Source organism: Eptatretus burgeri, chromosome 14, assembly GCF_056783735.1.
Source record: "Eptatretus burgeri isolate ZD-2024b chromosome 14, Ebu_testis_v1, whole genome shotgun sequence".
NCBI classification, from domain to species: domain Eukaryota; kingdom Metazoa; phylum Chordata; class Myxini; order Myxiniformes; family Myxinidae; genus Eptatretus; species Eptatretus burgeri.
The window spans coordinates 32,028,667-32,049,807 of NC_140974.1; the positions used below are offsets into that span (position 1 = coordinate 32,028,667).

Consider the following 21,141-nt stretch of genomic DNA (forward strand, 5'->3'; position numbering starts at 1 on the left):
ACACCTTGCCAGAATGCCAGCTATGGAGCTCGGCCGGAATAACGCTTGACATCACGAGGAAGAGATAGGTTTTGTCTTCAATATAACAATCATGAAAGATGATCTTGTTTATGATACTTTAATTAAGTACTTTTGCAACATTAAATTCCATTTACAATACTTGAAGATCAGGAACGTTCAGATATATTTATTCGACTACTCAATCCTTTTATTTAACCAGTCATTGTCTCCTCTTCGTCGTTATTCTCCCCCCTTACGAATCAGCCGTGACCTTCTGCACTTCTTCACGACATATAAATCTTCTTTTGAGCCCAACTTCAAATCAAATGCCAACACAGTTTATAAATGAGTTTATTGGCTCCACCCAAGATCAACAAAATCGTCGAAACTAACAGGTGGATCATTGGAACCTCGCAAACATGCAAGTTGTTTCACTGTTTTTCCTTTCAATCTTCTTTCTTTTTCATTGGTAAGTATTTCTTGGGATCTCCAGGAAAAGGAAGTGCAGGAGCTTGGTTCAGGTGGCCCATGAAGAAGATGCTGAAAGTCCCCAGCAGGATAAGAACACTCATGACGCAGAAGCAAATCCGATCGATTACTTTTCCCATCATTATCCAGTCGTCATTGGCCTGTCCAATGGAGGGGGACAACAACACCATGTTCACAGGCATTGCATTAGTGTCCTTTGTGCTTGCGCTCACTTGCGGGCGTTAAACATCCCAGTATATCTTCTGAAAACAGTAGGCTCGCGGGAAGGGATAGGGGGGAAGGGGTTCAGCGGAAGTGCTATACAGAAGTAAATTTGAAGGCACTTACACTGTCAAAGTCGTTTTTTTCTCTGAGGCATTCAGAAATGTACTTGCAAGCTGCTACCGATGTCTTCACCTCCGCCGAGGCCTGAGACAGGCTGTGGTAGCCACCACTTTCAAGCCTGTTTCCTGTAAAAGAATTTCGCTGACTATCATAAAAATCAAATCCACGATCCTATAGACATGATCGGGTTGAAATTTTCATATCGGTCAAAGAACATGCTGTCGCACGTCCTCCTTGTTCACAGGGACACTGAGCTAGTGTGTAGTTCGGCCAAGTCCCAACACAGAGAGGTAACGATCCATGAATAGGCCATTGAATCAAAGACCCTTACCAGGTTGCGTCGAAGGCATGAGTTCTTTCCGATGCCTCTGCCTTTCAAACATCAGTTCACTGCGAGGAGTTTTCATCATGTATTCCTCAGCCTTTGCCATGAGTCGTAATGACGATTTGCGTCTCTGCGGCATTGTGACATCCTCCTTCTGCAAGGTGGTCTCCTCGTTCTCCGTTTCATGGACGAGCTGCAGCAGCGGTGGCAGGAAATCGATGAAGATCTGAGGTTTGAATAAAGGTTTAAGGTGGACGGGGTAGAAGGAGAAGAGTAAACCTCAGCATCCTTTGAAAGTCCAAAATAAAGACAAATGCACAATGAGTTATTCCGATATAATTATACATACTCGTCTGATTCTTGTTGACATTCTGTGAGTGTTCGGAGTCCGGAGAGACACGTTGAGAGAAATGACGCTGTTCATCACAATGATGGTGACCACAACCATCTTGAACATGAGGTACCTGCAAACACACGTGTTCTGGATGCAGTAATGCCTTTTGAAGGATGTTTGTAAAAGTCTACGGAGGTTTTCTTTCACAATGTCGCAGGATTTCCGGAATTACTTTGACAAAGATCCTGATAATGACATGGGTTTTCTGATGTGGCCCCTGGTTGGGTTTTTGAAGAGAGGATAGTAGGAAACAGACCGCTGCCTTGATCACTCCCGAAAATAAAAAAATAACCAGGTATTAATCAAAAACATGTTCACTGCATATGTGCATCCATACTAATAAGTGTGTATGTGTGTCAGTTTGTCTCCTCCAGAACTCCAAAACCATGAAACCTAGCAGCCTGAAACTTTGCATGCATACTAAGAAAACTCTAACTCCAAACAAGGACAAATGTGTCCAAGAGCCGCATCCTAAAGGTTTTGTCTTCACCAGAAGAAGAAAAAGAACAAGAAGAAGAACAATGCGGAGCTCTCTTAGAGTTAGCGTTCGCAACGCGATGCGGCTAAAAATTCATTACAGAAAGTCAAAACATCAACATTTTGATCACAATAACAATAACAACAACAACTTCCGATATTTAGTCACGTGCCTTGATGGAGCCAATAGCGAGACCCGCCATGGAGGCTCCTCCTTCATGATGAGAAAATAGTGCATTTACGAAATTGGAATACATTAAATGGAATAATCTTTAAATAGTAACGTGAACTTTTCGAAACTTCAAAGCAAATGTCCGAATATATTTGAAAGTTCATGATAGACGCTCTCAAAAGGCACCATCTATTTGAGGATGTGTACGGGTGTTTAGTATTTAAGGAGATCCGGATCCTGTATATAAAAGAGCCGAGTCCTAAAGGTTTTGTCTTCACCAGAAGAACAAGAACAACAAGAAGAAAAAAAAAAAAAAGAAGAAGAAGAAGAAGAAGAAGAAGAAGAAAAAAAACAACGCGGAGCTCTCTTAGAGCCAGCGTCTGTGACGTGATTTTTTTAGTTTTACTATAAACAATAGTTTTTTTTTACCTTCTTCATTTTTATTATTGAATACCTATTCATCAAAGCTACGAATTGCTGTATGCTTCGTTTTTGTAAGTTCTATAATTTTCAAATTAGGAGCTCGGAGTGATTTCATGCATGATATGATGCAATTTTCCATGATCTACTCTCACGGATGAATTAAAGTATAATCATTGAAATATGATTTCAGCTTTGAGTATAGGTTATTGTCCAGACTAAATATATGTCGAAATCTGGAGTGTCCTCAATACCTATTTACTTTAAGCAAGCAAGGCTATGTTCCCTCCTCTCCAAATACACACAAGATAATGTGAAATTTCCAAAGCATTAAACTTATCTTTTTATACTGTCTGGAGAATTATATTGAGTGAACAAAAAAATTAGGAACGTGCCAAAATTAACCAGCTTCATTGAGCTATATGATTTAATGCATTCACTGCTCGACATGCCCTTTCCTGTCCTGTCATTTAATGCATTCACTACCCTGTCCCCCAGAGGGATTGCTTATCCATAGTGTCTGCCAGATCTCTGTATATTTTCGGAGGTTTCCCCAGGTGCTCTACAAGAAATCAAAGCAAATCTGGTGAAAAACGGATGTTTTAAAATAAAGTTATAACGTTCGCGATGACCACGAACCGATGTTCCATGTGGCGCATGCATAGACGAGCAGGTATTATCTGCAATGTTTATTTAATGGGAAGTTAAACTTTGTGATGTCTCCAGGGTTGTTATACATTAAACAGCAAATCTTTTATGGATAAAGTCATTATTTGAACGAATTCATTTTATTTCTTTAACTGCTGTGTGCGTGGTGAAGACTGGCTTTAAAGTTAAAGGGGTCCTATATGGTATGCAGCCACAGCCTGTTCAGCCATTCCTTATCAACCATTTAAATGAAGTGCTTGCCTGAGTGCTTACACCACTTGCCGAGCACCCTACAATCGATAGCGGTACAGTTCATGTCTCTGAACATGTCCAGCCATGTTTGTCTCTGAACGTATCCGCGTGGTGTTTGTCTCTGGACAGCTTAGCTCTGGGCGGTGTTTGTCTCCGAATGTGTCTGGGCGTTGTTTATGTCCAGACGGGAGTTTGTCTCTGGACGTGTCCGGGCAGGAGTTTGTCTCTGGACGTGTCCGGGCAGGAGTTTGTCTCTGGATAGCTTGACTCCAGATGCTTCTGGGCAGTTTTTGTCTACAAATGTGTCTGGGCCGTGTTTATGTCCAAATGGGAGTTTGTCTCCGAACGTGTCCGAGTGGTGTTTGTCTCTGGGCAGTATTTATAGTATGACCGGTACAAAAAGGATTTCAGACATTACTTTGTTTCCATCTTCATTGTTATTTTATTCAGAAGACAGACATTATGAGTTATTTGATGAGAGTACGAGTCGTAATTAATGCTCCACCGCACATCTGTCTTCCCTTCCTCTCACCTCTCATTGCAATCCCTTCCCCCACCCCTCATCACTCACCCTCCCTCCTCGCTCCTCTTCCTGAGTCTCTTTTCCCCTCCACCTCCTCATACTCCCCCCTCTCTCTCTCTCCCCAACTCCTCCCTTTCCCTCCCCCGTCTTCTGCCCTCCCCTTTAGTATTCCAGTAAGCAAAATGACAGGTGGTATTTCAAAGTAAATAATAAATCGTGGTTATAAAGCTACGATGGATTCTAATTGAATTTACCAGAGGCTTGAATATGAGGTTTATACCTTCACACGGCCCGTGATGCCTATCGGCTCCAATCTTTCGATATTTTATGATCCTTTTAACAGTTCCATTGGTCATTTTACACTGAAGGAAAAACTTATAGGGAGGGCATAGCAATTGTATGCTTTGTGTTGACTTAACGGTGAGGATAGTGGGTTTGTGATCCGAGGATCCTGAGTTCAAATCCCACTCGGCTGTTGAATGAATACCAGCTGCTGTTGAACTAATTAACTCGGCCTGTCATCCTTCCAAGGTCGGCAAAATGAGTGCCAGCTTGCTGGCATCCTGTGTTGGAGTGGCAACCCAACCAGGATTGTGCCCAATAGCCAAAGAGACTGCTTAGGCAGCTCCAACGCTCTGCACAGAGTACGGTTCCAATGGATGGATGGCAATTGTGAATATGACAGCTCTGAAGAAGTCTTTGGCTTTGCATAGTGCCAATATGACGGCCAAGTGATGTCATTAATTGGTGGAAGAAATGTTACTCACAAATGGATGGACAAAGCAGTGTATTATTATTTAGATTGATGCATAGAGTAGTGTCAAATTCCAAAATCATCATATTTCCTAACAGCAAAGATATTGCGGCAGATTTCTCAACATAAATTTTTTAAATATTCGCGAGCGATTGAGGCAGCAGTCTTGTTCTTCAGTGCATTGAGGAAATCTTTCAATTTTTGTTCACCCGAGTTCAATTTTTCGTCTGATTGGAATTTTTTTTCCTGTGGGTTTGCATTAATTTGAATCAACTTTTATTTAATAATTTATCTCCAAGGAGTGATTTGGTCTTTCAAGGTGGGATAGACAGGTTGACAGACAGCATATTCGCTGTATACATGTAATATATATATATATATATATATATATATATATATATATATATATATATATATATATATATATATCTCTCTTTCTCACCATCGACTGACTCACCCACTGACTGATATTAAAGATTTGTGCCTTCCGGGTGATGTAGAAAGCTGAAATTTTGCATGCCAATGGACAAGGAAGCCGGTACACTGGGCCAAAATCACAGAACCATCGGACAATATCAATAAATGAAAATATAAATAAATGAATAAAAAGTTGAAAAAAAATCAGGCGAGTGACCCGAGACAATGGGGAAGCATTGGGGACAATGGGGAATTTTGTACGCCAACAGATAACAAAGCCTATCTACCAGGAAAAAAATCACAGAACCATCAGACAATATCAATAAATGAAAATACTAGAACGGGCACTCATGGAGCGCATACCTTCACCGCCACTACTTTTTTGTTCTTGATATGAGTGTGGGGAACTGGTTTCATATGAATGGTCTTATGACACAAACCACATATCTATAATGTCATGACCCCCCCCGACTTTCGGGGGCTACGGACTAAACAACAATCAACTCACGTCGTTTTGGCGAGTCTTCACTCGCAAGCTCGGTGAATACAACGTTTCAACAAGAGAAGGTAATCTCGTTTGATGCTGGTTTCATGCAAATCGAATAAGAATTGAATGAGTTATGCCGAAAACTGCATATTTTTCAAGGGCGTGACCCCCCCCCCCGACATTTTACCCCAACCGGTGACATGTGTTATGACGTCATTGTGTCACAAGATTGGGTATTAAATTCTGAACATTTTGGTGCTGGGTTCATGTAAAGCGGACAAGAATTGACCACGTTATGACAAAAACCGCATATTTTTCAAGGTCGTAACCCCCCTGACCTTTGACCCCTAACCGGTAACAAGAGTATGGGCGTCATTGTGTCATATTGCATATCACAAGATGAGGCATTGAATTCTGAACATTTTGGCGTTAGTTGCATGCAAATTGAATAAAAATTGACCGTGTTATCGTAAAAAGATGATTTTGACCTTTTCGTGACATTGACCTTGACCTTTGACCCAAACGATCCCAAAATCTAATCGAATGCTTCCTGGCTAATAACCAATCATCCCACCAAATTTCATGCAATTCGGTTCAATACTTTTTGAGTTATACGAATCACAAGATAACAAATAAATAAATAAATAAATAAATAAATACACGCCGACCAAAACATAACCTTTCGCAGAATGCCAAGGTAATAAAAAAAAAGAAGAAAATAAATAAATTAAAAATGAAATGCATGTGAGTGACCCGAGACAATGGGGAAACATGGGTCCCACTTGTTTGTATGTATATATATGTATATATATATATATATATATATATATATATATATATATATATATATATATATATATATATATACACATACATACATATATATATATATATATATATATACACATATACATATATATATATATATATATATATATATATATATATATGTATGTGTATATATATATATGTATATATATATATATATATATATATATATATATATATATATATATATATACATAGATACATACATACATATATACATATATACATATACATATATTTACCCACTTGGCAATAAGAGGTACGTTGAGAGAGGTTTGTGGAACCTTCTGAGCAATGAGGAAGAGGAAGACAGTTTGTGCAAGTAGCACCGAGATTGAGAGAGTGCATTTTTGTCCGCCAGCTGTGAATGCACACACACACACACACACACACACACACACACACACACACACACACACACACACACACACACACACACACACACACACACACACACACACACACACACACACCTCCAATAATATCAATAAAGACAAAAAATAAGAAAGCACTTGCTTTCTTGTGGATTCCTTTTGTTCATTTCCGAGATGTTTGCAAATGAAATACGAAGTCAAACCTTGGGCTGGAAGAAAAAAGACCATCAGTGAGAGAGACGAGATGAGGACACATGGCACGATGATGTTAATGACGTAGAAAAGTGGTTTGCGCTGGATAATCAAGTAAAACACCACCTCCTGGTATTCCCGATCTCCCGCAGAGAATTGTGTGTTGATGACCTTTTTGGCTGGTCGATGTCTAATGGCCCACTCTCCATTTTCTGATTGTGAGGGACAAGTCAAGGGAAGAGGGGGGAGATGGGTGTGATTGCTAATTCTAAGACATTTTGAGAAACTTGATATTTATTTTGCTTTTCAAAAATCACGTTATTCTTCAAATCAATTAGAGCAGATGACATCATAATGGCCATTTAATGAGAATCCCCGACTTCCATTAACTGCTACAGGAGTGAATGGTGATCATAACATGGAGGTTCATCGTGAGATCGTGCGAGTACATAATGCTTAACCACATAGTTCGTGTGAATTTCAATTGTGGTTATCCATCCATCTGCAGCGATTCTTCTCTGGCTGCAGTCCATGGAACTTGCCTCAAATTTGGCTCTACGTGGGCCCCTTTTGGGTGGTGGTCCATGGTAACGCCCAGAGATCTCTCCTTGGACTGTGGTTGAGGTTTTCATTGTGGTTGAGGTTTTCTCCCACCTGCATTCCTCGTTCCTTGTTTAGTTTGTTAATCCAATCACTCTGCTGTTTGCAGGGGATGTAAAACATTTATTTTTGTTGGCGTTTCATCCTCTCACTTTCTTTTTTTTTTTTCTTTTCCTTCTGTCTTTATTTTCTCACCTCTTCTTTATCTTCGCACTTTTATTTCTACATTTGTTTTCTTTTAATTTTGCCAATAAGTGTTTTTGTGTGCTCAGCTCCCATGCTTTGGGGTGGCCTTTGGTTTTGAGTCAGGGGTTTCCCCTTCTGCTCTGTTTTCCCTCTTGTGTTGCCCCTCCCTCTTTCCCACTGAGGTTGCCTGCTCCCTCTTTCTCTCAGGGGTTGCCCCCCCCCTTTGCCTTTGGGGTTGCCCATCCCCTTTCCCCTTCGGGGGTTTCCCACTTTCACTCTCACCCCACCCACACTCCAGACACATACCTGCTTTTTATGTCTTTTGATGAAGTTGCTGGAGGTATTATGGTTTCGGGTAGTCCGTCTGTCCGTAAATAAATACATCCGTCCATGCAAATTTTCTCTGTTTTCTCTGCAACTGCTTATCTGATTGACACAAAATTCTCACAATAGGTGCAACTACTCATGTAGAATGTTTTAATGATAATTGTGATATTATAGGTCATGTGATGTGGTTGCCATGTTTGGAAAAGGAAAAAAAATTTAGACCTCTGTATCCCCAAAACCGCTCCATGGAAAAAATTGAAACTTGGCACGTGTCAAGTACTCACCATGGTAAACAAGTGTGATTTTTTTTTGATGATGTCAAAGTGTGCCTTCGTTATGACGTCATAATTGCATATGTCCAACACTTTATCCGATCAATATAAAAATTTTGGAGGGTCATCTAGGGCTAAATTATATGGGGGAAAGAAATTTGATGATGTCATCAGTCACGTGGTGCAGCAGCCATTTTTTTTTTTTTACATAAATACCTTCAAAAAATTTTCTTCTTCGAAATGGCTGAACAGATTGAGGCAAAACTTTACAGGTATGATCACCTATCCATGAAAAACGAAAAGTTCTCCACTTTAGATATCATAGGTCACATGGTTTGGCAGCTGAGCGTTTTTGAAGAATAAACCTTTAAAAATTGTATTCTCAAGAATGGCGAGACTAATCGAGGGGAAACTTCACCCACATGTTACCCAAGCCTTGGGGATACCAGAATGTTCACAAATAATTAATCGGTCACATGGTCTGGCAGCCATATTGCATTGAATGAAAGTCTTAAAAAAAAAAATTTTTCTTGAACCACTTCATCAATCGATGTGTAACTTCACAGTTATGATCTAGTAGTCAGTGTGACCATATGTTTGAAATTTCAACCTGATCGAACGCACGGTCTGACAGCCAGAATTATTTAATATTTTGAATCTGGCTTCAGGGATTTAAATCAAACTTGGTACAAGTATTATAATGATGTAATCATGTGGGTGGAGGCATATCTCGTGACGTCATGACATCGAAGAGTGCCCTTCTTGTTTATCATATTTCCAGGATCTACATGTATTGTTTGGATTAGCTTTACCATGATACCTTTGTTTTTGATTAAAGGTAGGGTTACCATATTTGGATTTTCAAAAAAGACGACACTCCGGAGAGGGACACTCTGAAAAAAAAATGACACTCCAGAGAGGGACACTGAAAAAAAGAGGACACTCCAGAGAGGGACACTCTGGAAAATGACACTCTGGAGAGAGACACTGAAAAAAAAAGGACACTTCAGAGAGGGACACTCCAAAAATATATGACACTCCGAAAAAAAAGGACACTCCAGAGAGGGACACTCCAAAAATATATGACACTCCGGAAAATGACACTCCAGAGAGGGACACTCCGAAAAAAAAGGACACTTCAGAGAGGGACACTCCAAAAATATATGACACTCCGAAAAAAAGAGGACACTCTGGAGAGGGGCACTGAAAAAAAAATGACACTCCAGAGAGGGACACTTCAAGTACGTGAACCCCCCCCCCCATCCTCCCTTTACAATTATGTCACATGATGGTCGTGCGAGATATCACTGGACAATCAGCAATCACACTTTTTTTTGCTTCCACTCGGCAATTAATCCGAGCCGCCATACTTTTTGCCGCTGGTTCTGTATTCATCCCCGCGACTCAGTGTTTAGTTATACCTCCAAAGAGAAAGGCAACATTTTCGGGAACGTGTCCTCCAGCAAAGCACACTACAATCCTGAACTATTTTCACTCGGTAATTCAAAGTTTCAGTGCCTACATCATCCATTATTACAATCAATGACCTGATGATCCGCAATGGCGAGTTTAGGTTTCGTGCTCGGGGCCATTTCACCACATTTTGTGCTTTTCGTTCGATATTTTCATTGATTTGTATGTATTGGAAACATTTTGTGTGTTTACATTGTTGTTGTAAAGATCCGTCGCAAAGATTCCAAAATCTTCAGCTTTTCTTGAGAATCAGTCAGTGACAGGCCTGAGGCCTTGTCGTCAAGTCGCTCGATATTCCCAAATTTTCCTCTTGGAGAAAGTAAATTTCTGGTCAGACACTGCTAGTTATGGATAGATTAACCGGTTTTCCCTCTGATTACATTGACTTGAATAAGGCTTGGTGATATATTTCACAATTTGAGAACATCTTCATCTTGAGTGACCCCCCCCCCCTAAAAAAATTTCAGGATCCACCGCTGACTTAACTCTCTCACTGCGAAGTTGGACAGGAAGCGGACGCATGAGTGTCGATGTTCGAACATGTCCATTACACCATGATGGAGTAGTACAGAGTTCTACCAAACTGTCCTGGTCCAAACATTACATAACCACATTTTATCACCATAACAAAATGTACAAAAATGGTTTAACCATTTAAACAAGGTGTAAACGTTGTCCAAAATCTTAAAATATATCCAATTGAAGATGAAAAAGCAAAAAAAGGGCAAAATCCCGGACATTTTTGGATGTTTTAGAAACCTGGCCGGACAGAGATTTCAGGACCAAAATGGAGGACATGTCCAGGAAAAACTGGACGTATGTCACCCTTATTTAAGTCCATGTTTAGCTTTGTTATAATGTTATGGATTTTTTTTAACCTTTAATTATACCGGTTCAGACCTGCCAAAGTGGAATTATGGTGAGAATGTCCACCATGTGTCTGAGAATTCCAAACCCCGGCAGAGTGATACCGCTTACTTAAAAAATGGAACATGTTACTTCCTAATGCTCAGCATTTAGAGGTTAGAGCACGGACAAACCCCACAGGTTGGAATCCATGGGGGGTTGAGAGAAAGGCGATGTTAGAAGATGGCATCATCAGCACCAAGAATGCATTGGGATGTTACATCACTTCTCCAAGGTGACAGGCTGTTTGTCTGAAGCTAACTTTCGTTTTGTCTCATGTCTGTGTGCGCGTCTGCGTGCGATTTGTGTCGCAGCTTCTCCGTGAGCCTCAGTTGCTGTCGATAAACGAGTGAATTGTTAATAAATAAGTAAATAAAAAACGTGTTTCTCATTTGAGAATCAGCATCTGAACCTTGCAGAACCATACACCTTGCCCTTAGGTCCGAGGTGCGTATGCATGTTGTTTTGGCAACATGACGAGGCTGAAGTACGTGTGCTTTGCTTTATCTGAGTGTTGATTTACTTTTACTTGTTCTGTTCAAGATGTATTTCTCGAATGACAAACAACAGTGTCCAAAACTGGTGTTAAATTTGTAGAAGACCACGTGACTGCTTACACCTGTCCCTTTTGGATGGTGATCCAGGTTCATGATCTTTGGAGATCTCTCCACCACTTCCCTTCTTTCCGTGCCCACCTGTGTTGTACAACTTTGTGTCTCACTTTGATTTCTCCCATTAATTCTGCGTCCATAATTCACATTCTCTCACCTATGCATTCCCACTGTTTTGACCACTATGTTGTGTGTTCACACACTTGTCTTGCTCCTTGATTTTGTCTCATTATGATATTGTTGTCTTGAAGTTGAAAGTGCTATTTCAATCACATCCCATTTCCCACCACTGTCACTTGTGCACCTTTGGGTTCGGTGAAGATCGAAAGGGTGTTGATTTCCTTACCTGTGAAAGCCTGTGGATCGATTTCAATCCATTCAATCTTGACGCCTTCTTCAATGGTCAATTCAAGGTTTACCTCTTTCGCACTGTACGTCTGGGATCTGTGACAAAGCAAGCAGAAACCAAATGGAATATAATTATGTTGGAATTTGCTGGATCGTTCGTCTGAGTGAAGTCAAGTGAGGTGAGATGTTAATATCTAGTCAAAGTGTTACCTTTACACATTGGGTTTGAGTCAACGTGCTGCGGAGAAAGGGACCCAAAGACTGTTTGAGTGATGCATCGATTCTAAATACCCACAATGCACTCACTGGACAATTGGGATTCTCACCGAAACACGAGTGTGCAGTTCTGCCAGTCGAATGGGAAGAAGGTGACTGCAATGGGGCAAACCGAGCGGTAGATTGCAGGTGGGAGCCAGTACATGCCACCAGTTGAGTAGATTAGAACGTTGCAATAGAAGGCAATTTCAAATTGTCCATCGACACTGCGTACACGCACAGACAATGCAAGTACAATCTTTCGAGGTAGAGTAAACCCTTGAGTTAGCTTTGATAGTCCAGAGCCTTATAGCTGCTATAATATTGTGCTCTACAGTCTACACAACCTGCCAAGCAGTGGGTGGACACATGGTCAAGCACCACCACAATGGGTGCGTTGTGTTTGAACCTGTTATTTACTTTCTTGTATTGGACTAATCTTGGGAAATCACAGGTATGTTCACTTTTCCAAAAAACAAAAAAATAGATTCAAACTTGGAAATGATATCCAGAATAACTGTAATGGGTATAGCACACGAAAGCAGTTAATACCAGGGTACAAAGCATGTCAACAACGTTCCTGTTTTATACACAAACATAGACACACACACACACACACACACACACACACACACACACACACACACACACACACACAGACACACAGACCACGTGTGATAAAGGCACAGCATTCACTTACTGGGTAGAAGCGAACCACTCTGTGATCCCTTACTTGTTTTCAAGCACGATGTCAGGAAGCCAAACCATGTCGGCTGGGACATGAATCAAGTCTACTCCTTTATATTTCTCTGGGTCCCACGAAAGACGTTTGTCTGTCCACTGCTGCACGACAGTAAGGGTAGAAAACAGTTTTCAAAGAAAGCTGTTGTCAGGTTACATCTGTAATAGTGTGTTACTCCATGACATTTACATCCTATCCTATGTTACGGTATATTATCAGAGAAACAGAGATAAATACACCACAATTGTTCCCATAAATCGCTGCACATTGATGGCAGGTAACCCTCTTATGTTTTTTAATCATATTCATTCATTGCTCCTCCTCGGATCTTCACAACGCACAAGGAATTTGTGAGAAATCCTATCGAGTACAGCTCCCCACTTTGGGCTGGAACTCCTATATCGCATCTAATGCTTCTTCATGCTATGGATGCCAAAACTCTGTCGATCGAATTGGAATGTCCAAAAAGGACAAAGACTCTCATGAGCTTGCTCCTTTCCCACCACCTGCATATTTCGGGTCTCCCTGGGTGTCCCCCCGCCCCTTCCCTGGAATTACATTTATTGGTCTTGTACCAGCAGCACTTCTAAACGTTCCTCTCATTTAGTTACTCATGTTCAGCATCCAACCCACTCATTGAATGTGTCCGTCAAATGAGGTCGACAGTTAATCGTCACTCTTTCATTCCCTCTTTTTTTCTCATTTGTAGAACCATCATCAACCTCTCCATTCCTGTTCCTCCCTTCAGGTATCTAAGATGTCATCTCATCACCCCCTCTGTTTTTTTTTTTGGCTTTCCTACTTTTCCTAACATACATCGTTCCTTCCAGCTACATCACCTTCCTTTCCCACTCTCAATATTCATCCTCCTTTATCCTCTTTCTTTCAGCTCTTCCATGAGCCAATATATCTGTTTCAATGAAATTATTTAACTTCATTGGATTAAAAATTTTGCTCATTTACAAAAGCAGCAAGAGGGGTTTTGTGCCTATCACAAACTTATGATATTCAAAGTCTCCTTTATATGGAGAGGTTTCTCCACAATGTCCTTGATGTCATGTTCATTTCATTGAGATCCTTTTGTGTTCAGAAAAATACATTTGTTTGAGTGATCAGTGCTGTGAATTTGAGAGAGAAAGTCCTTGAACCCTCACCAACTCGATCCACACGTTGCTCATCAAGGACTCATCTTGTTGTTTCTGAAAAGCCAAAAAAAAAAACTTTGAGTCAACATTGTCTGTCGTGTGACTCCCCAGAACTGTCAAAACCATCGAAAAACAATCAATAGCTTGTTTATAGAACTGGGAATTGCATTGCTCAAATAGCATTCCAGCAAAGACAACCATGTGTTTTGCAAAGACACAAGACCTCAAACAACCCTGTATGGGATTTCTGATGGAACTCACCAATGAAATAAGGTTGGTGAGAGTCATTTTAATCTGAACATCCACCACGTCAGACTCTTTAATGACCGGACGAACATACTTTTCATAGTCCCGAAAGAGATCGGCGAAGACATGTTCCTCTTCGTTTATGTATTCAGCTCCTTGGGCAGCCACTGTGAGATGGAACACAAACCTCACTGCAGAATTAGAGTCTAAACCCCACAACTATATATATATATATATATATATATATATATATATATATATATATATATATATATATATATATATATATATATATATGTAGTGCTTATAAAAAGTCTACAGCCCCTTTCAAAATTTTCACCTTTTGTTGCCCTATAGCCTGGAATTAAATTGCATTAAATCAGACTTTTCCCACCTTTATTTACACATCATAACCCACAACTTCCAAATGAAAAACAAATTCTACAAATTTCAGAAAATTCATTAAAAATACAACACTAGAATGTCTTGGTTGGATAAGTGTCCACCCTCCTGAGTTAATACTTGGTGGAAGCACCTTTGACAGCAATCACAGCTGTGAGTCTGTTGTGAAGGGTCTCCACCAACTTCACACACCTTGATTGGGCAATATTACCAATTCTTCTGAACAAAACTGTTCAAGCTCAGTCAAGTTGCGTGGGGAGAGTTGATGGACAGAAATCTTCAAGTCATGCCACAGATTTTTGATTGGAGTTAGGTCGGGGCTCTGACCGGACCACTCAAGGACATTTATCTTTTTGTTCCTAAGCCACTCCAGTGTAGCTTTAACTGTGTGTTTTGGGTCATTGGCAGACTGAAAGGTGAACTTCCGTCCCAATTTCAGCTTTCTTGCAGAGGGCAGCAGGTTTTCCTCTAGGTCTCGGATGTTTCTGTATTTTGCTCCATCCATTTTCCCTTCTATCCTGACAAGTACCCCAGTCCCTGATGATGAGAAAAATCCCCATAACATGATGCTGCTACCACAACGCTTCACATTCGGGACGGTGTTCTTTGGGTGATGTGCTGTTTTGGGTTTGCACCAAATGTAATGTTTTGCATTTAGGCAAAAAAGTTCCATCTTGGTTTCGTCAGACCACAAAACTTTTTGCCTAATGGCTTCAGAATCTCCAGAGAGTTTTCTTTGCATACATCAAACGGGACTCAAGGTAGGCTTTTTTGAGTAATGGCTTCCTTCTTTCCCCCCAACCATACAGGCCAGACTAGTGAAGTTCTTGGGATATTGTTATCACATGCACACAATGACCAGTCTTTGCCATAAACACATGTAGCTCTTTCAAAGTTGCCATTGGCCTCTTGGTGGCCTCTCTGATCAGTCTCCTCCTTGATTAGTCATCCAGTTTAGAGGGACGGCCTGATGTAGGCAGGGTCTTGGTGGTACCATATGCCTTCCACTTCTTAATGATCGTCTTGACTGTGCTCCAAGGGACAGTCAAGGCCTTTGAATTTTTTTATTTATATCAATCCCCTAATCTGTGCCTTTCCACAACTTTATCCCGGAGGTCTTTTGAAAGCTCCTTGGTTCTCATCATTGAGTCTTTCCTGTGAAATGCACGACCCAGCAAAGCAAACTCAAAGGAACAACTGATTTTATACTGGAATAATCAGAATCACTACAATTTAACACAGGTGGAGGCCAATTAACTTGGTGTGTGATTTTGAAGGTGATTGGTTACACCTGAGCTAATTTACAATTGCTATTATAAAGGGAGGTGGAAGTGTATCCAACCAAGATATTCTAGTTTTGTATTTTTTAATTAATTTTCTGAAATTTGTAGAATTTGTTTTTTACTTGGAAGTTGTGAGTTACGATGTGTAAATAAAGGTGGGAAAAGTCTGATTTAATGTATTTAATTCCAGGCTATAGGGCAACAAAAGGTGAAAATTTAAAAGGTTGTGTAGACCTTCTCTTGGCATTGTACAGTAGATATATATATATATATATATATATATATATATATATATATATATATATATATATATATATATATATATATATATATATATATACTGTATACACACATATCAGAATGGGACACACCCTCCCCCTTATGAGGGGGAGGGGGGGAAGATCTTGACCCAGTGAACCAGAACAGCTGTGGAATCTACAATGAGAGGCTACAATCGCTGTCATGTGTAAAACCTGAGCTGTTAAAACCAAAACTATGGGGGCCATGGCCATTCTTGGGCAATGACCCAATACGAGATTACCCTTAAAACTAAATGTTCCCTTTGATTTCATCCATACTTTCATTTTCTACACTCTCTTATTAAGCTTTATGGAATGTCGAGGACATATGTTTCCATCTTCTGGAAGACACGTGTTTCCATGACTAAACAAACATGATAAAGAGGACTACAGAGGTGTCGAGCCGTAAAACCTGCAGGATGCGTAATGGAAGAAGTCTCACCTGTGCTGAGAGAAGCATAAAGTAGTAGCACGAGCTTCATCGGAGGCCTGTCCATCCAGGCACAAACAACTACACAAATGATATTTATAGCTCTTCTCTGACTGTTGAACCACCCACTCTCCCTTCCTCATCCCCCTATAACTTTCCAACTTTCTTTGTTCTTATTCTCTTGAATTAATCCTCTATTTACTCCCAAATATTCCACTTCTGTATTCCTCTTGTTGATATAAATATTACCTCTCGCTACTCATGGGTTGCTACTTGGTAGCCGTTTCATAGCCTACCTTTTCAGTCCGAAGTATGTCAGATTGTCAGCAGCCAAACCATGGCACAATATCAGAAACATACAGCAAGATTGGAAGTACTCAATATGTCTCAATGTTCGCATCACAGTGTTCCTCTTAGTTATCTCGTTCTGTCAAGTCGTGGCCGATTTCTGGTGACGTTCATTGTCAGATTTATCTCGTAAATTTCTCATAATTACTGTTTTCTTGGTTGTATGGATTTCTGAGCATGCATGGAAGTGGTTTGCCAAGGCCTTCTCCCAGGCAGTGTGCCAATACGAGACGAGTGATCTTAGCCATTGTTCTCCATAAGAGAATCCTCTGCCTCTCAAGGCCATGCAGACATTACTGGCAATATGTGCCAGCTGTCTGCATGGCCATCCACCACCTGCTCTCATAGCTTCACGTGACCCTGATTGGGATGCTAAAATGGGGTAGTACACCTTGCCCAAGGGTGGCCCACGGGTTAACAACTGCAAAGGGCGCCTCCTTTAAAAAGGATTTCTGCCGATACACCATTAAAATTTGGTTTTTGGTTTTTAAAACTTGAACCGCAAGGCAGCAGCGGATTTGGAGTCAGAGTTTCCTTCTCTGATGTTCCTGTACATGTCTCATTGTTCATATATAAATGTTCCTCTACAATTGTCAATGGTCTTCTCCACATCTCAGTTTTGTTCAACACATCTCAATGTTCTTCGACACGTCTCTGTACCAAAAGCACTGACAGCATTGGGGTCTGAGAAGCGGAAATCTAAACATGATTTTGGAACCCCCTAGACTGGAGGGACATGACCCACCTGATGGAATTCCTCACAGTGACACAAATATACAGGAAATGCCGGTATGTTTTATTACAAAGCTGCAATTACTGGTGGGGGTGGGAAATAAATGTGTCATCTATTTAAGTATGCACTGGGTGGTGGCTGAATTGAGGAAATTGGAATTCAGAAAAAGAAGAGATGGGAAGGTATAGCAGAGATAAAGTTAAATCAAGTGTGAGAGGAGGAGATTGAGGTAAAGGAAAAGAAGAGAGGGGGTGGGGGTATGTTAAGGACATACAGGGGCTTTAACTGAAAACCCCTTCAATCCCAGAGTCAGATTCTCATCCATGAAATGATGAATATATTCGACAACACCCGAAATTTTGTTTCATAAACCGATTTCAGCAGCAGACTCATGCTCAGAACCTCATCTGAAATACCATCTTACCTCTTTATTCTTGGGCATTGGACAACCTACCTGCTGGTGTACTGTATACTTTGAGTGGTGTGTTTTTCGTTTTTGAAATGTAATGGCATATCCAGAGCAGTAAGGGTCTATATAAACACAGAAACAAGCCAAAAGTATAAAGGGAGCCTTCTCGCCTCCAAACTCCATTCGACTTTCCCCGTTTGTTGAACAAATTTAGGACTTCTTTGCAGAGTCGAGGGTATTTGGAACTCAAGCGATTAAGTATATCCATAAGACATAGATGACAAATCCCAATTCTCTAATGGAGTGGAAGAGCTGTGATCTTGGATTCTTGGTACCTCATATATCAAGGGCATTGGTGAAATAGGTGTTCCAAATCTTCAGGCTCAATGCACCGTTTGCATGGCCCCGTAGGGTGGCACCTTATTCGATACAAATAGAAATTGACAGCACAGTGTCCGAGTCTCAATCTGTTGAGAATCACCTGGTGTCTGTGGGAAAGTTTAGGGAACTTGATGAAGATCCAACCAGGGGGTGGATCTTGTAGCAAAATCTCCCTTGGTGCAATTCTCCTTCTGAGATTGCCATTTTTTGAGAATCTGATCCTTAATTAAATGAAAGAACTCCAATGGGCCCAGAGGAATTTGAGTTTCAAAATCCAATATAATTGCTTGTTTGGCCACTTGGTCGCATACCTCATTGCCTCCTATACTTACATCGGTGGGAATCCAACAGAGATGAGCAATGGTGCCCCCATCCAATTGGTGATGTTAATCAAGTGAAATACCTCAACCACCAGGTAATACCTGCACCCAGCCTCAAGGTACCCAACACCTTCAAGGCAGACAGCGGATGAGAAAAAAAATGACTGCACTCGGAGGATTAAATTCAATTATGCATTCCAATGCCAGAATAATGACAAAAAGTTCAGTGAGTGAGTGAGAGAGAGAGAGAGAGAGTGAGAGAGTGAGAGAGTGAGAGAGTGAGAGAGTGAGAGAGAGAGAGAGAGAGTGAGAGAGAGTGAGAGAGAGTGAGAGAGAGTGAGAGAGAGTGAGAGAGAGTGAGAGAGAGTGAGAGAGAGTGAGAGAGAGTGAGAGAGAGTGAGAGATACTTAGTTAACCTCATTGGTTTGATTTTACCACCTTGAAGTCTGAGATGTATTGTATATTGCAGCAGCAGTTTTCTCGGATTTTAAACGTTTGGACCTGTCGGTATAAATGTGCACTGTCCCCCACCCGTATGAATATGTTATATGACGTGGTGGACTCGGACTATTCGTATCAATTGTTCTCATGAGATTCAGATGGATACGAGGGTCATACAGAGTCTCGGGGTGGGGAGGGAAGGCAAGTTGTCTCTATATTCAATGGATTGAAAGGTGCAGTGTCCAAACCCTTGTTTTTAACTGACTTCACAAACAAGCAAGTCCAAATGGAGGAGGACCAGAATTTCTCCATGACACTTAGTTTTCCCAACAGTTTGCAAATACATCTTGAACTCAATGATTCTCTCTTGTGGAGATGCCATTACCCGGCATTTTAATGTCGATACTTCCCACTGAAGAAGCGGTGACATCTCTTCAGCCTCCACAGGAAGACCACAAACTGGAGTGCTTCTGAAGGCTCCGAGACAAACGCGGAAGTGTTTTGGATTGGAATGTTTCCAGTTTTTCGCCATTTTTATTTTGCCATGTCACAGAAGAAGGCTGGACTGCCATAGTCAACGAGAGAGCGGACAAAGGTTTAAAAAAAGAGAAGGAGGAGGCTTTCTTGATGTGTTCCACAGGATATACCAGATAAATGTCAAATTAAATTGAGGACCTTTGCACATTTGATACCCAATTTTATTAATGTGGGAAGGAGGTACCATTGAGGGAGGAAGGTACCATTGACTGTTGATGATACACACGTGGCATTTTACTGAGGGGGAAAGACAATACATTTTGACTTTGCTCCTGAGAACTGAAATCTTCATTTTTGGGCACACTGCTCCATCTTGTAGATATCCGACTGAAGTTTCATAGTTGTAAGAGCTAAGTTTTTGCTCTGAATCATCCAACCAAACCTTGCAGTTGTAAGTTAAGGAAACAAAGGTTGGGTCCAGAAGGGTGGCACCATCTGAAATGGACACCTGTCAAAGGATGGAGGAGCTCCTTATGAATGAACAGCCATCCATATCTGGTACCCAACTGTTCCTGCGGACAACCTCGTGCAGTTGGGTTACATTTTTCGAGGAGGTTGGTGGCAGGATTTGCACTCCAGCCACTGGAAAACACTTCATTCTGCAAAAACACGACGCAAAGAAAACTAAAAACCCACTCCGTGGGAGTACTTTCTATGCAGCTGCCCTTCGTAGGGCAGCTAACCCGATAACGGGATTGAGGAAAAGCCTTTGGGACCCCCATTTTTTGATGATAGGAGGGAAAGCACGGGGTAACCATACTGGGTCAGATTGCAGTTGTGTGTGTTGGGGGTGGTGCCGAGGTGTCATCCACCAGATGGCGGTCTCCTAGGGTTAACTTGAGGCGCTCCCTTTGGGTGGGTGCCTGGAATGTCTCGTCTCGAAGAAAGGATGACCATTGGTCTCTGCTGTCAACTGAGCTCCAGTGTTTGGACATTGGTGTTGCAGCACTCTCTGAGGTTCAGGTCAGATCAGGTATGGGAGCATGCGCCGGAGCAGCGCGTTGCTGCATCCACTTCCCGCCGGTACTCCAGGGGCCTTCGTCTGGCCATCCCCCAGGCAGATACCTGGCCCACCCCCATCTCCTTGAGATGCCGATCAACCTGCTGCAACCATGAGGCACATGGTCGGCCCATTGGCCTCATCCACTCACGAGACTCCCTCGCTGAGAGAATCTGGTGAGCAGGATCAGCGTCAGGAAAACGAGCCACATGTCCATACAGCTGCAGCTGACGCTCACGGACCATGCAAGTAACAAATCTCAATTGAGTTTCTCTCAGCAACCACTCGTTGGACACCAAGTCCGACCAGCGATAGCCAAGGACTCTCCCAAGAGCCCTGGTGTCAAAGGAATTAAGTCTCCATCTCAGATT

General features: G+C 41.4%; 1 protein-coding gene across 4 annotated transcripts; it reads right to left on the reverse strand.

Moving 5' to 3' along the window:
• Positions 1 to 335: 335 nt before the first annotated feature.
• On the reverse strand, positions 336 to 16,747 carry LOC147012907 (acetylcholine receptor subunit gamma-like). 4 transcript variants are annotated; one of them, XM_085854247.1, is made up of 12 exons: positions 16,614 to 16,738; positions 14,203 to 14,354; positions 13,951 to 13,995; positions 12,788 to 12,897; positions 12,126 to 12,281; positions 11,798 to 11,895; positions 7,088 to 7,288; positions 6,757 to 6,871; positions 1,488 to 1,602; positions 1,145 to 1,364; positions 817 to 938; positions 336 to 629 (listed from the first exon to the last, which is right to left on the reverse strand). In XM_085854247.1, exons 1-12 carry the CDS (start codon positions 16,666 to 16,668, stop codon positions 447 to 449), a joined length of 1,572 nt encoding a protein of 523 aa, XP_085710373.1. In that variant the 5' UTR covers positions 16,669 to 16,738; the 3' UTR covers positions 336 to 446. The 4 variants fall into 4 exon arrangements, with proteins under 4 accessions (XP_085710373.1, XP_085710371.1, XP_085710370.1 ...); XM_085854245.1 differs by having other exon boundaries at positions 14,282 to 14,354; positions 16,614 to 16,665; XM_085854244.1 differs by lacking the exon at positions 6,757 to 6,871 and having other exon boundaries at positions 7,027 to 7,288; positions 16,614 to 16,742.
• Positions 16,748 to 21,141: the final 4,394 nt, after the last annotated feature.